General features: G+C 44.0%; 1 protein-coding gene across 1 annotated transcript; it reads left to right on the top strand.

The window, feature by feature from the left end:
* The first annotated feature begins 1058 nt into the window (after positions 1-1058).
* LOC123111233 (RING finger protein 10) lies at positions 1059-15974 on the top strand. Its single transcript, XM_044531978.1, has 9 exons — positions 1059-1344; positions 2144-2187; positions 2308-3564; positions 3658-3746; positions 11801-11903; positions 11977-12081; positions 14935-15058; positions 15422-15580; positions 15665-15974. The coding sequence occupies exons 1-9, from the start codon at positions 1176-1178 to the stop codon at positions 15823-15825; spliced, it is 2211 nt and encodes a 736-aa protein (XP_044387913.1). The 5' UTR covers positions 1059-1175; the 3' UTR covers positions 15826-15974.
* The last annotated feature ends 236 nt before the right edge of the window (positions 15975-16210 follow it).

The raw sequence follows: 16210 nt of genomic DNA, 5'->3' as shown, positions 1-16210 counted from the left end.
ACTTATTATGACATGGGTTTGGTTTAGATACGGAATATGTCATACATTCCAATTTGTTGCATCAACCAAGAGAGAATGCTGAACGCTGACATCTCACGGACACATGCAACAGTATTCGAACCAATCAACTATTGATTGTTGTGTATGATCATTGCTCGAGTATGCGTGACAATGGAGGACATGGGCAACCATTTATTCTTTTGCTTTTTAAGACTAGCCTGGCATTGAAGGCCAACGAGGGTAGATGAGCTTTACACCAAGTCCGGCGTCGTCCTGGACAAGATCAAATTGATGATGCATCTATACCACCTTGATGGCGTCGAGGCCTAGAAGGCGGGGAGCGAGTCATCTGTAAGATCTTATACAAGATGCCAGAGCAATAGAAAAGAAAGGTGTCAAGAAGGAAGCAACAACACGACATCCAAAATGCACCTCCAACATATTACGAGTTGAGTATCGAGTTCCCCACTCGTGATTGTAGCTAAATGCAATGTCTCTGAGTCTAAAGGCGTTGCTCCAAAGACCGTCAGAAACTACGTCTACCAACTGGTCCGCAAGGCGGTACCCCGAGAGTGCACCACTCACTTCACGTTATACAAAACTAAGAATTTCACACGGATTATGTTACATCAAAACCGTCTTACATACTTAGATGTTCTTTATGCATGTGTTTGGTTTGAGAACCAAAGTTGCATGAACCAAGTGTCATGTTTGGTATGTAGAGCACTATAACAACTATGAGTTACAGTTTCATATAATTACTCTCACTTTTTGGTCGTATTTGATTTTTGCGCAGTACAATGAGTCATCTACTAAATGTACGAGCTCTACATCCTATTTAGTTTTCTAGATTCTTTTTAAAATAGCATGATACTTGCCGAACATTATTACAAATTCTAATTCAGCGATGCTTTTTGTTTTACCTTGAAACTCGCTTAATCTCTAATATTTTAGGATTTTTGGAATAGTACATTTTGGTGCTACATTGATCGACAATACTCCATTACGTACAAAGTACTACAAGCAAACGGTATATGCCAATGGAATAAAGTCGCCACAATGGCTTTCAAGGAAAGAAAACGTATAAAAGCTCGCACCTCCTTCCCCGTGCCGGAGTTACCGGTGTCCCCCCCTCGCCGCCGACCAAACTCACCCACGAGCTCCCGCGCGGGTTCATGTCCATCTCCCCTACAGAATCCACCAGAGGATCCCACCCGCCCGCTCCGCGCGCCTCGAACCCTAGCCCCAGCCCTCGCCATGGCACCGCCTCTCGCCGCGGCAGTCGCTCTTCCCCTCGGGCCTCTGCCGCCGCGCCTGGCGTCGGCAGGGACGGCGCAAGCACCGGTGAAGTTTCTCTCGGTCTTTTCGCACGCTCCTTCCTTTCCATGCCGTACATCGATTGGCGGGTGTTGTGGGTAGATCTGTATTGGATTGGTTAACTGGTCGATTAGATGCTACCAGGCTGCGGTTAGGTATTACTACTTCCGCAGGACTGGCTCCGTGCTTCGGGTGAAAGCTTTGGTAGTACATACAGTATATTTGATAGATTGAGAGTTAAGTCTCTAGCTCTAGGGTTAGAGCTTTTGACTCTGGGGATTGTGCTAAACTGAGCTTTTGACTCTCCATTTAGCTCGACGGTAGCCTCTAAGGAATTCAGGTACATATTATTGCTCTGGATGATGCTATTTTCTGTGTTTATACGACTAGCTGTAGGCTATGAGTCTGTTCTCTAAGGATATTAGCATGTCCATCTGCTTCACACGTACCCCAATATACACACACCAAATGCTTCTCCACGAGCATAAGACTGCCGTTTGGAAACCTTTATTACTATAATACCGAACAATAGTTTCATATGGAAACGGTGTAAATTAATAGTTCATATTTTCAGTCAAAAGTATGTTAGCTGGTTTGCTCCTTGTGCAGTGATGTTGTGTTCTTGATTGTCTTACATTCGATCACATCGACTCTTGATAATGTCTCGTATCAGCATGCTGATTGATAAGTATCTGCTTCAGTCTCATAAGTTGTCTACATGGTATATGCCCCACAGTTGTCTTTCTTTCATGGTATTAGTCCCGCCCTCGCTATCTGAAAACTTTCCATTTCCAGTTTAATGCTAACAATAGGATATATTTTGCAGACTCAGTGGGTTTTATTGGACAATCTGTTGATACATCCCAAGCGGTAAAGTTATTTAAGAACATCTGAATAATTTTAGTTTAATTTAATTCAAGTTAACTGTTTTCAGCTTATGTACAAATAACTTTGTTTCTGCCCTTGGCTTATCCATGCGAATGAATTCAGTCCCAGGTAGTTGGATTTAGAATATCTGGTGAAGAGGATGATCCGTACGCCCAAGAGGTTAGTGATGTTTCTGAATGCCAGTCTTCTGGACAGGGGAGTTTGGGTCTCACAGTGCACAGTGGCGGCTCAGTTCAGGCAGATGTTCAGAGACTTGAGTTGGTGGGGTCCCTGGAGATTGACCATAGTTCTGATGGACTTCAGGGTAATGGAGCTCTGCTGGCTTCTAGAAAGAATCAGGCTGTGAATGCAAATTATCTTCTGAATTTCCAGTATGATCCTATTTCTCGACCGCAGCCTCGTGGCCCTAGAACATATCCACCGAGAAGGCAAAGGAAGATTAAGCCTTACAACAAGGACTTGTTCCTCCAAGCAAATTTTAAGTTTGTTGTGTTGGATACTGGAAATTATCAGATTGATTCAATGGATCCTGATAAGATGCTCCAGTGGGAAGATATCATCTGTGTAAGATATTGTAGTCCTTCTGAGGTGCGATGTCCAATTTGTTTGGAAAGCCCGCTGTGCCCGCAGATTACATCATGCGGTCATATATATTGCTTTCCATGCATTTTGCATTATTTACTAATGGGTAAAGAGGATTACAGAGGTGAGTGCTGGAAGAAGTGCCCACTGTGTTTCATGATGATATCTGCAAAAGGGTTGACCACCATCTTTGTCACTCAACTTCAGCATTTCCATATTGGCGACAATGTGACCTTCGCACTTCTAGGGCGGCCAAAAAATTCACTCACTCCTTTTCTTAGGAATTCGTCTAGTGAATATTCTTCTTTAGATGAAGATCCTTGCAATGTTTTCTCCAAGTTCATTTTGACATCTGATGTTGAGCTCTCCGTTAGAGGGGCAAAATCAGATCTCAGTAATTGGTTGCAGATGGCTGACTTAGGCCTTGTTGATGACTTGGAGAAACTTCCATATGTTTCCGCTGCTTTGGAGCAACTGGAAGAAAGGATGAAATACTGGTCTGAGTTCAGATATTACAGTAGCAGCCCCCCTCTAAAAAATAGCTCCTCTCCTATCTCTAGTAACAAATTGAAGAACTCTGATAATCCGAAAACTTCACATACGAACAGTGGGCATAAACTCTCCCCTCTTTCAGATGGAGATATTATTACCGGTGTTTCAGGGCTTTCTGTTTCACCCCGTTATATTAACTCCAAAAAGGGAGTGCCACAAAAAATGGAAGAGGGACGCGCTGTTGCAGTTGATTCAAATGATCAAGACTCATACACATTTTACCAGGTTTGTGTCATGCCTGAGACTATGTGATGATGATTCTCCAAGTGCTGAAGGTTTGGTGTTTACAAAAATTTGAATTTTAAAATCTTGTTGCAGGTGATTGATGGTCAGCACCTAATTCTTCATCCATTGAACATGAAATGCCTTCTTAACCATTTTGGAAATTCTGATATGCTTCCACCAAGGTAATATAGGATTTTTTTTTTATTCCCTAACGTCTGGAAACCCAGACAATCTGTTGTCATTATTTTATTGCTATTGTACAACTACTGTAATGGTTAAATTGCATCCTAACGATGAACTTTGGGACATTAGATTTTGTACCTGAAAGAGTTCATTTTGCTTGATCTGATAACCAGTCTTACTAGAACTTTGAGGTATTAGATTTTGCACTAAATATAATTCATTTTGCTTGATCTGGTAACCAGTCTACAAACCAAGTTTTGGCTCCCTTCTCATTGGCAACGTTCAGGATATCGGTAACTGGTACCATATCAGTCAGGTGCTGAGTAGGGTTAAATAGGCGAATCGGTTAGTTAATCGGCTGATAAATCAGTTAATCGGAACATTGCTCATTGGTAGTATGGGAGCTTGCTGGCACATGAAAGGAGGATGGATGTAGCGGCAGGAAATAGGTTCTTAATGAAGGGGTTAGTGACCGTCCATGAGCCTAGTGGCTTTGTACTCCCAGGTTGGGCCAGTTTTATCAACCTTCGAAACCCGAGACACCACTTAGTCATGTGGCATGAATGCTGTTGTGGTTTCGGACATGCTCTGGTACTTGGGCCTACAACAACATGCCAGACCTAGAGGAGTCCGTGAGTCGTAGCTGTTTGAATGCTCCAGAAGAGTTACAGGCTAATGTTTCTTGATCAGAGAAAAAAGAGATATAAAGCGACATGTTGTATTGGATTTGCCTGAAGTCGAAGGTAAGGAAAATATGATGTTCAGTGCACACTGCGAATGTTTGGAATGAAATATATGATCATATAATTATACACATGATTCTAATTGTACGAAATTCCTATAGAAATCCCTTTTTCCAAAGAAGCCCCAACTCTTGCAGTTGACAGATGCTAAACAAAGTTTCTAAGACTAGAACATATAAAACTAGCTAAATACCCGTGTCACGGGACAATAAAACATATAGTAAACAACTAAACAATTAATCAAACAATTTTCTCTTATCATATTATATCTCTCCACATGTTGACCGAATGACCGGTGCACGATGGCTGTACGGAACACACCCACTTTCCAGCATCTATCTTCTCACACACCCTCCAGGCCCCTTCCTTCCTATTCCATGTCAACTTCATTGTCATATTTTCTGCCTCTGTCAAATCTATGACATAGCTTATCACCCCAGCCGAAGAATGGCCACACATTGTGCACCTCAATAAACTTGAGCTGGGAGGATATGCTCTGTTGTCGAACAATAGCTACAAAAGGTGTAAAAATATCAGGCCAACATAGCTAAATCAAAGGTTGGAGACTGGAGTCCATGCAAAAATGTTATTATCATGGTATTCGGTCACAGGATTATCTTCCTTCCACAAAATTAATTGTTCCACAGTTTAACTAACTAATTCCCAGCCAAATCCTCAGACCTTGGTGGTTACCTTATTGCTGCCTGCATGTGCGGGGACGGCAGCAGCGAGTGTTGGCGGTTAACCTTGTTGCTGCCTGTGTGAGCCAGGAAGGCAGCAGTGGGCAGTGGCGGCACGTCCAGCATCATGGGCTCTTCATGGGTTATTGTTCTATACACGAGAGCTCTCTGTGGCTCTCCATGTTCATGCCTTTCGTCACAAGCAAACCTAAGAATTTCGCTTGTGGTGAAAGGTTGCTTGCGAAGAAGTGCATAACCAATCTAAAATTGCCTTCCGACCTTTGGATTAGAGGAAAAAGTTACTGGAAACCACAAGCCACAATGAATATACCAACGTGGTCGGAGAGGTTGTCGATCAAGGCGACGAGAGGCCACATGGATCCTAATTCTACAATCACATACAAAGATCAGCTGCAGGTGACCCATCGTTAAAAACCCGGACAAGATTAGAAACATGTATCAATTACTGGAGCAAACACTCACATGATTACTTTATATTACCTGAACACGAGAGTGGTACAGAATCCAACCTTAGTGCTACCGATCCAATGTTCATGAACCCTGCCCAAATACGAGCCACACCTTTGGTGCATATTAGTTTTACTCCTGCCATAGAAGAGAGATGGTGACATGCAACACACATGTATAAACAAATGGATCCTTTCTTAATTGCGCAAGTGCTGATGAAGCAACTTCATGCTTCTTTCGGTAATCAAAGCAAAATGTTATGTACTCTGGTAATTAATTTCTAGCAAGGTGTGCCGATGGTGCTTTGATGATACGGAGACACCAGTGACGGCGACATGTATCACGTTTGGGAGAGACTGGTAGGCGGGGTAGATGGAGAAGCGAGTGCAGTCAGCTGAGAGGACGTCCTTCGGGAAGAGAAGGCGGGGATCTAGGAGATATACATGTTTGTTGCGACTGTGGGCGAGCAAGTGCTAACAAGGAAAGAGAAGTAAAAGGAAAGGTGATGATGACCACAAAATTGGTACCGTAGTAAAAACCAGAAATTAGGGAGGAGGTGGGGCATGGGTTTGAAAACAAATCGTGGTGGTTGAGGCAATCACTAGAGGGAGCTGGAGGCAAGAAAGCAAACGTACCAACTCCACTTTAATACTAGTAATGAAGATATAGGAACGTCAAATATGATTGTTGTGGTTACCCTGCATTGTGTGTTTCTTCCACAAACTGCTGCATCATTTATTTATGTATATGCTAGTATGCTACTCCCTCTGTCCCAAAATAAGTGTCAGACACTTATTTTGGGACGGAGGGAGTACATACAAAAAGGCACGCACAACACATAGGAGCAGTGCGGCGCTACATATGGCTACTGTGTTACTCCCTCTGTTTCAAAATGTAAGACACTTCTTACAATCTTCAATGCACAATTTTGACTATGATTTTTATTTATAACATGCCATCAAATTAGTAAAAAGGACATATGGCATAAAAGTATTTTGCAGGGCAAACGGTATTATTGTTTATGCTCAAGCCATATACCACCATATATATTAGTCTTCATTGGTCAAAATTTTGTAGCATTGATTGTTCATCTGGTGCCGGCTAAATTTGGGGACACCAGGAGTATTCTTCGATAAGTGTTCATTTAAGCTTCGATGATTAAGAAAAAACCCGCAAGTATTCTTCAAAGTTCAAAAAAGCGCCAGGCGTTAATTGTGCGTTTTGCCGCCACCTTGCGCTTTTCTGACCAAACCGCAATTATGCGCTAGGTGATTTGCTATCGCCTAGAGCTTAGGCGTGCTTAAGCGCTCGCCTAGGCGCACCTTTTTAACTATGGTATTCTTGTTGTTTTGGATATTTTTTATTTAATCTTTTTTTTTCAATATTAGGTATTATGATTTGGAGTTTTTGTTGGATATTAACAGCTTATAGAGATAATCTCCTTTTATGAGGTCCTGCAGTTAACCTATGCTATTGTGTTGGTTAATTTACGTTTTGGCCAATAGCATTAAGTGTTAGATCCGACAATTTGTTAGTACTACTCGCTGTTTCTCTGGGAGTGAGATGATGGTCATTTGATATTTTTGCGGAAAGATCAGATTTATTATAAAATTTTATCGGAAGTGCAAAGCATCTCAAACATAATAAAAATTACATCGAGATTCCAAGACCACCGAATTAACAAGAGCCTCAAGTATGGAGTGGTAGATGTCAAGAGACGTGGGGACCGGATTATCCTGGTCAAGCTGGTAGTTGAGGACTTGGTTCTCAATGTTATCAGCGCGTATGCCCCGCAAGTAGGCCACAATGAGAACACCAAGAGGGAGTTCTGGGAAGGCCTGGAAGACATGGTTAGGAGTGTACCGATTGGTGAGAAGCTCTTCATAGGAGGAGACCTCAATGGCCACGTGGGTACATCTAACACAGGTTTTGAAGGGGCGCATGGGGGCTTTGGCTATGGCATAAGGAATCAAGAAGGAGAAGATGTCTTAAGCTTTGCTCTAGCCTACAACATGATTGTAGCCAACACCCTCTTTAGAAAGAGAGAATCATATCTGGTGACTTTTAGTAGTGGCCAACACTCTAGCCAGATTGATTTCATCCTCTCGAGAAGAGAAGATAGGCGTGCGTGCCTAGACTGTAAGGTGATACCTGGAGAGAGTGTTGTACCCCAGCATAAGCTGGTGGTTGCTGACTTCCGCTTTCGGATTCGTGTCCAGCGGGATAAACGGGCTAAAGTCGCTAGAACGAAGTGGTGGAAGCTCAAGGGGGAGGTAGCTCAGGCGTTCAAGGAGAGGGTCATTAAGGAGGGCCCTTGGGAGGAAGGAGGGGATGCGGACAATGTGTGGATGAAGATGGCGACTTGCATTCGTAAGGTGGCCTCAGAGGAGTTTGGAGTGTCCACGGGAAGGAGAAGCGAAGATAAGGATACCTGGTGGTGGAATGATGATGTCCAGAAGGCGATTAAAGAGAAGAAAGATTGCTTCAGACGCCTGTACCTGGATAGGAGTGCACACAACATAGAGAAGTACAAGATGGCGAAGAAGGCCGCAAAGCGAGCTGTTGGTGAAGCAAGGGGTCGGGCGTATGAGGACCTCTACCAACGGTTAGGCACGAAGGAAGGCGAAAGGGACATCTATAAGATGGCCAAGATCCGAGAGAGGAAGACGAGGGATATTGGCCAAGTCAAATGCATCAAGGACGGAGCAGGCCAACTCTTGGTGAAGGACGAGGAGATTAAGCATAGATGGTGGGAGTACTTCGACAAGTTGTTCAATGGGGAGAATGAAAGCTCTACCATTGAACTGGATGACTCTTTTGATGAGACCAACATGCGTTTTGTGCGTCGAATCCAGGAGTCTGAGGTCAAGGAGGCTTTAAAAAGGATGAAGGGAGGCAAGGCGATGGGCCCGGATTGTATCCCCATTGAGGTGTGGAAAGGTCTCGGGGACATAGCGATAGTATGGCTAACCAAGCTTTTCAACCTCATTTTTCGGGCAAACAAGATGCCAGAAGAATGGAGACGGAGTATATTAGTACCAATCTTCAAGAACAAGGGGGATGTTCAGAGTTGTACTAATTACCATGGAATTAAGCTGATGAGCCATACAATGAAGCTATGGGAGAGAGTCATTGAGCACTGCTTAAGAAGAATGACAAGCGTGACCAAAAACCAGTTTGGTTTCATGCCTGGGAGGTCGACCATGGAAGCCATTTTCTTGGTACGACAGCTTATGGAGAGATATAGGGAGCAAAAGAAGGACTTGCATATGGTGTTCATTGACTTGGAGAAGGCCTATGATAAGATACCGCGGAATGTCATGTGGTGGGCCTTGGAGAAACACAAAGTCCCAGCAAAGTACATTACCCTCATCAAGGACATGTACGATAATGTTGTGACAAGTGTTCGAACAAGTGATGTTGACACTGATGACTTCCCGATTAAGATAGGACTGCATCAGGGGTCAGCTTTGAGCCCTTATCTTTTTGCATTGGTGATGGATGAGGTCACAAGGGATATACAAGGAGATATCCCATGGTGTATGCTCTTTGCGGATGATGTGGTGCTAGTTGACGATAGTCGGGCGGGGGTAAATAGGAAGTTAGAGTTATGGAGACAAACCTTGGAATCGAAAGGGTTTAGGCTTAGTAGGACTAAAACCGAGTACATGATGTGCGGTTTCAGTACTACTAGGTGTGAGGAGGAGGTTAGCATTGATGGTTAGGTGGTACCTCAGAAGGACACCTTTCGGTATTTGGGGTCAATGCTGCAGGAGGATGGGGGTATTGATGAAGATGTGAACCATCGGATCAAAGCCGGATGGATGAAGTGGCGCCAAGCTTCTGGCATTCTCTGTGACAAGAGAGTGCCACAAAAGCTAAAAGGCAAGTTCTACAGGACGGCGGTTCGACCCGCAATGTTGTATGGCGCTGAGTGTTGGCCGACTAAAAGGTGACATGTTCAACAGTTAGGTGTGGCGGAGATGCGTATGTTGAGATGGATGTGTGGCCACACGAGGAAGGATCGAGTCCGGAATGATGATATACGAGATAGAGTTGGGGTAGCACCAATTGAAGAGAAGCTTGTCCAACATCGTCTGAGATGGTTTGGGCATATCCAGCGCAGGCCTCCAGAAGCTCCAGTGCATAGCGGACGGCTAAAGCGTGCGGAGAATGTCAAGAGAGGGCGGGGTAGACCGAATTTGACATGGGAGGAGTCCGTTAAGAGAGACCTGAAGGATTGGAGTATCACCGAAGAGCTAGCTATGGACAGGGGTGCATGGAAGCTTGCTATCCATGTGCCAGAGCCATGAGTTGGTTGCGAGATCTTATGGGTTTCACCTCTAGCCTACCCCAACTTGCTTGGGACTAAAAGCTTTGTTGTTGTTGTTGTTGTTGTTGATTCCAAGACCACCGAACGGCCACTACTGCTGCCAGAGCGAGACACCGCCGACGCGCTGCTGTCGCCGCTCCCTTACTGGAACCTGCCTTTTGCACAAAGGTCACCACCCCAGTCTCAATGTATTTGTGCATCTAAGTGTGGCACTAGAATTTATATAAATGTATTTGTGCATCTAAGTGTGGCACTAAGATTTATATAAATGAGTAATAAAACAGTTGACGGGCACATGTGATGTCTGAGCTGTATTTTATTTACTTTGTGACTTCTCTTCATCACCTAAGAAGCACGGATACGGGGAGGGAGACACAGCGATATGCATACGGGGACACGGGATACAGTATTTTATTTACTTTGTGGCTCGCTCTGGAACATTTGGAAGGAGAGGAACCGCCGGGTTTTCACCAGCAAGAGGATGACCTACCAAGAAGTTACCCACCTAGCTTTGACGGATATTCGGTTGCACAGATCTAGTTGCTTTCTCATTCGCGAGTAGTCCGCATGCCGCTGCTGTTGGGAGGCTCCCCTGCCTCCCTCATATAGGAAAATAGCCTTGTGTAAATCGTTTGTAACACCCTCTCCTTCTAGTTGAAAGGCTGCGCCCCTGCCAGTTTCTCGTTTTTTTATAGGGTTAAGACAAAAAATTAATGGAAAAGATATCTGAATAGAGAACACTGCCCCATTTGTTGTCTCCCTTTGTCCTTTTCAACTGCTTCTCCAGAGTCCCTAACGGCAAGCAGCAACAACAACAGTCAACAAGTAATCTAATCAGTATTCAGCAGCAGCTCAAGTGTTCAACAGCAAAAAAATCAAGCAGCAACTGCATGGTCGCAGGGGGAAGCAAGCAGCAGCAGCAGCAACATGGCCGCATGGGGAAGCAAGTAGCACTGCAGCAGCAGCTCAACAGCAAGAAATCAGTCACAAAAGAGAGGTCACAGCAGATCACCTTGCCATCGGGAGAGCCACTTGGGGGAAACGGCGGCGGCGGCGAGTCCCAGCGACGGCGCAGGAGGCTGGAGCGAAGTCGTCTTCTGTATCGCTGGAGGTGGAGGAACGCTGGAACCTGCCCGATGTTAGGTTTTCTATCAGGCCGTTATTGGCTCCCGAGTCCCAGGCGTGTCCAAACCGTATCTGGGCGGTATCCTGTATTTTTTTTTTGCTTTTTATAAAGTTCAAAAAGAGTGGGATACTACAGGATATGCGTATCGCGGTGTATCCAGCCGTGTCCTTGTGTCCCGCCATACTAGGACGGCCATATGGCACTTCTAGCCGTGTCTGTGCTTCTTAGCTCTTCACCAGTGAGGCAATGCCAGTAGCTTGAAGATCTTTTTTTCCCGACACGGAGGCAAACGATTTTCCTCATCGATTAATTAAGAAGAGAAAAGTGGCTGAGCTCTCAGCTCAGTGGTCAGAGTGCAGTGCTGCCTCCTAGCCGGCGTGGGTTCGAACTTCGGTTCTTACATGGGTCTCGCATCTCCTTCTCTATTAAAAATCAGTAGGGGCTTCTCCCCCCACTGGTCTAGTAGCTTGAAGATCTTGATTTGTGTAGACATTGTATGTGGGGTCTTCTGGTCAAATCAAAAGGTCTTTGTGCTTTTTAGTTTATAAAGTTGGAGTGGTTATTTAGTATTAGTGTTGTCTCTATATGTGAACTGATTTATTTTGCATGTCTAGTATGATAACAGATTCAGGTTGGAGAGTGTTTTTGTGTGAGTTCTGAGTGTTGCTTGTGTTCTCTAATGATACCGTCCCACCTTGTACAGAGTGACTGGAAAAATCTTGGAGTTGGAAACTATAACACAGTCCGAGGCTTCAAGAAAACGCTACCGCTTCTTAAGCCACTTCTCGTTAACTACAACGTTCCAGGTAAATCTCGTGCGCAAATCTAGTCTTGCTTTTGATCCTATTCTTCTGACCTTTTATGATGCAAATGTTACAGTTCTGCGAAATTGACCTGAGTGATATGCTACCTCCTATCTCATTGGCTCCATTCATGGATGAAATCAAAAGGCGCGAGAAACAAAGAATGCAAACTGCCAAGAAGGTCTGATCTATTGCTTGGTGTTTGATGCTTTTATTGTTTTGTTAAAAATCATCATCATCCTGTGCATCTGTGATTATTTGCGACGGTCTAACTTCGGAAAAATGAGTTCCTATGTAGCAATTGGGTTCGGAACTGCAACGACGAGTCCTAGCAGTGTTACATGTTTTTGGATCTCGGCTCCTGTTGCATACAGCCGCTGCCTGGACTATCTCATCTCATTTTCAGTCTATCTTGTCGAGAAAAAAGAATGAAAGAAAAGGAGATATCTACACTTAACAAGTATACGACATCAAATTAATGGGGATATGTACCACCTAAGTTTAGCTTGGTAAAAGGTGCCCTACAAACAATACTGATGTATTCCATTTTTTAATTTAAATTTGGTCAAACTTCATAAAGTGTAACTTAAGATCAACCTAATATGTGAAGTGAAAAACCGGAGGGAGTAGTTGGCAGGTAGCCATTTCTGTGAAATTGGTTTCTGAAGCAACCAGAGTATATTCAAGAGTAAAATTGGTACACCCAATGGTTTTGTGTGTGCGTCTCTTTTCTCATAGTTGTGTGAAGCTAAAAAATGTTTTTTTTTGACCATTGCTGCTACATATACTATGAAAAACTTGTTGTAAAGGCACATAACTATCAGTCATCTTTGCAATGACATGTACAAAAAGGCCTCTTATTTATTGCTCAATACTCCCTCCGTTCCTTTATATAAGGTGTATTATTTTTGGCGCGGTGACCAAGGCACACAATTATAGACAAGGTAGGACAAAATTACCCTTGGCAAATATTTTGTTCAGTGGAAAGTAAATCAGTTAGTCCAGGAAAGTATGAGATACATGCAATCGCCAGAGAGATACTTTCCTTATTTTTCTACAAGAAGAGATACACACAATCAGGATAGAGATACTTTCCTTTTTCTGGAGGGCTAATAAGGGAATTATGAGAAATTAGAAGAAATGCACCTTACATTATGAAATTTTATCAAAAAATAAATACACCTAATATAAAGGAATGGAGGGAGTATATTTTAAAACTTCAAACACCCATCCTGGTAATCCTGTGCCTGCTACTGCTTAGATGGAGCTGGCGAGTTTAAATTTATCAGGAATAAGATCGATCTAATATTTGTTAAGGAGTATTAGTATTGGTCTAGGAGTCCTTATTAGTCTATGTTTAGTTTCCTTGCACCTTAAGTCATGTGTAATATATATATGCCCCTTGGGCCTTCAATAAAGTCAAGTTGCTTTCCTAACATGGTATTAGAGCCTAGGTTTAGGTCTCCGGACGCCGCAACTCGTCCTTACGATCGATTTTTTTTCTTTCTCCACCTATATCGACCTGTTGGTCGATCTCATCTCCTCCGTCGTTCCCATCTGGCGGGCCGCTGCTGCTCCTGCCCGCTCGGCAAGCCTACTGGACCGGGTCGCTGCTCAGGCCGCTACTCCCAGACCGATGATGGCTGCCTCTCCAGATCGGGACCGTCGCCTAGTGTGCGCTCGGCTCGAAGCACCTCCAAGAAGGCTCTGCTCCACGTGCAGGCCCGCATGTACAGCTCCAGCAGCCTGCGTGTTGCTCTCCTACAGCTGCAGGCTTCGCGGCTCTACCGCTGCCACGGCTTATCGCGTTTCTGATCCGCTTCGTGCCTGCTGGATCTCACCTTGTTCATGGTGATGGGTGCTACATCCCTGCTAGTATGTTCCTTTTTTTTAAGTCCCATGTCTTCTACATACACGATGGCTTTTGCATCTTTGTCTCGTGTGTGCTTCCCTACTTCTTGCTCTATATTTTTCGCTGCGTCCATCAAATCCGTTGATATTTTACGTTTCTCGTGCCATGCGAGTCCACCATACCTTTGTTCGTCAGCCTTTCTCCGGTCCTGATCCTTTCTATACAACTTTTGTGGCTTACTTGCCCTTGTTGTTTTCCATAGGATTTTTTAGACTCCTTTTGCATTGTCGATCTACGTCCATCATGCCTTAACCGCCGAGCTTCTTTCGCCGTCGGTTGTCGTGGATTATGATTTTTTGCGCAATGCTTTATTCTCTTGATGTGCCATCTTCTTCTGACAAGCCATCTTCTCTTAATACTTATCTTGTATCTTCAAGTGATGCGGTGTCTTCCTCTGATGTGCCATCTCTTCGTTATTCCCTTTGGCGACTCGACAGGTTGTGAAGACTCTTCATGCTACGACGACACTCTCAAGACGCGGATTTGGATTATCATTTTTTTAGTATTACACTTCTTCAAATGCAGTGCTATTGCATACGCTTTGCATTTGAGGGGGGGTGTTAAGGAGTATTAGTATTGGTCTAGGAGTCCTTATTAGTCTATGTTTAGGGCCTGTTCGGAAATGCTCCAGCTCCACCGAATCCTCAACTCCCGCTTCTCCATCAGAACTGCCGCTCCTTGTAGAAAATGGCACTAGTACAAAGATGTTCGGCAGGTAGCTCTGCTCACGATTCAGGTGGAGCTGGGCAGGGAAACAGGAACGAGCGAGTTGGGCGTGGCATGCGAACCGTTTTCACTTGGCGGTGGCAGTTTCTTCGTAATTCTTATCAACTCCTTGATTTAAGGATCTGAGATCTCAGAAACAGCAGCTCTGCAATTTTTGCCTGCAACAAGCTCCACTCCCCATTTTTTACTCCACGGAGTTTACACGTTCGGTGTCGCTCCACCAACTCCGGGAGCGGAGCCCAGGAGCGGAGAGCATCCGAACACGCCCTTAGTTTCCTTGCACCTCAAGTCATGTGTAATATATATATGCCCCTTGGGCCTTCAATAAAGTCAAGTTGCTTTCCTAACAATATTTAGATGTCTCATGCATGACAATACATTCTTACTGTTTTCTAGGAAGAAAAGGACAGGGTGAAGGCCGAAGTAGCTGCTGCTGCGCAGGAATCTGCTATGCGTTTTGAATATACAAATTTCTCTCGTACTCAGAGCGATGTTATGTTCTCTCTGGATGATTTTGAAGGTACATTTTGTTTCTCATTATATACCCTGTGTTATGTTCAGAACTGATATATCTTCACCTTGACATCTAGAAATTTGGCCCAACCTCAGCCAGATTGGAATTGATAAAGGACCTTCTCTATATACTCCCTCCGTTCACAAATATAGGAAGTTTTGGATATTTCAATATGGACTACATACGGACTGAACAAACACACTAAAACGTGTCTATATACATCTGATTCAGAAAAAAGTTAGAACATCTGAATTGTGAACGGAGGGAGTAGTATGTAGTACTGCGCATTTTGATATTCCAACATTTTGTGTTCTCTTCATGTTTGCAATTCTGCATGAGTGCCTTACACACGGATATTTCTCACTGAAGCTCTGGGAAATAATGCTGCTGGACCATCAACGAGTCCACCGGCCGGTGAACGTAAACTTTTCTCCGATGTTACACGGCTTGGTTTTGCGTCTGCGCAAGGCTCGCCTCCTCTGAGAGCTGAAACTGGAGACACCAATAATGAAATCACAAGGGATCAAGGTACGCCCCACCATAACCAGGTCTTTTTACATATGTAATCTGTACTAATAAAATCCTCGCATAACTGTGCTGCTTGTTGTGCAGGGCCGGTATCAGCGTCTTCCGTGTCCTTTGCCAGCATCCTATCTTCCACTAGAGCTGGTGCGGACAGCAGCGTCGAGACGCCTAAACCAAATGGAGTCGGAAAGGCGGGCAAGAAGCGCACCAAGGTGCTCTTATCGACCGGTGGTGGCCGCCGATACTAGAGGAACGCTATGCTGGAAAACATTTTATCATTTCCTTTGTAGCTCATGAACAATGTGTATAGTGCAGAAGTTGGATTTCGTATTATTACTGTTAAAGGAGTGTTGGTGTTTGTACATACCTAATTTTATTTTTGTGATGCGAGTCCTCCCATCCCCCCTTCTCTGCACGGAAAATAATTACGCCCACGCATGCAGTCCGAAACTAGGAAAATCACCAAGTATGGTAAAACCTACTCCGACACATCGTGGCAATCGTTGTTTATATTGTTGTTTATGATATTTTTATTCACTAATCATTGTTTATGTCGTTGACACATCTTCTAATTTGTTCGATATGAGAAGCAAATTATTGTGCGGAGGAATCAATATATCTCACATAAGCCAA

This window comes from Triticum aestivum, chromosome 5B, assembly GCF_018294505.1.
Source record: "Triticum aestivum cultivar Chinese Spring chromosome 5B, IWGSC CS RefSeq v2.1, whole genome shotgun sequence".
In the NCBI taxonomy this organism is placed as follows: domain Eukaryota; kingdom Viridiplantae; phylum Streptophyta; class Magnoliopsida; order Poales; family Poaceae; genus Triticum; species Triticum aestivum.
Note: the sequence above shows the minus strand (reverse complement) of the source record. Positions and strands in the feature narration are given on the sequence as shown.

Coding starts and splice junctions, on each gene's coding strand:
- LOC123111233 (XM_044531978.1), top strand. CDS start 1,176: ATGTCCATCTCCCCTACAGAATCCACCAGAGGATCCCACCCGCCCGCT. Junction 2,188..2,307: donor CTGTTGATACATCCCAAGCG/GTAAAGTTATTT, acceptor GAATGAATTCAG/TCCCAGGTAGTTGGATTTAG. Junction 3,747..11,800: donor TCTGATATGCTTCCACCAAG/GTAATATAGGAT, acceptor CACCTTGTACAG/AGTGACTGGAAAAATCTTGG.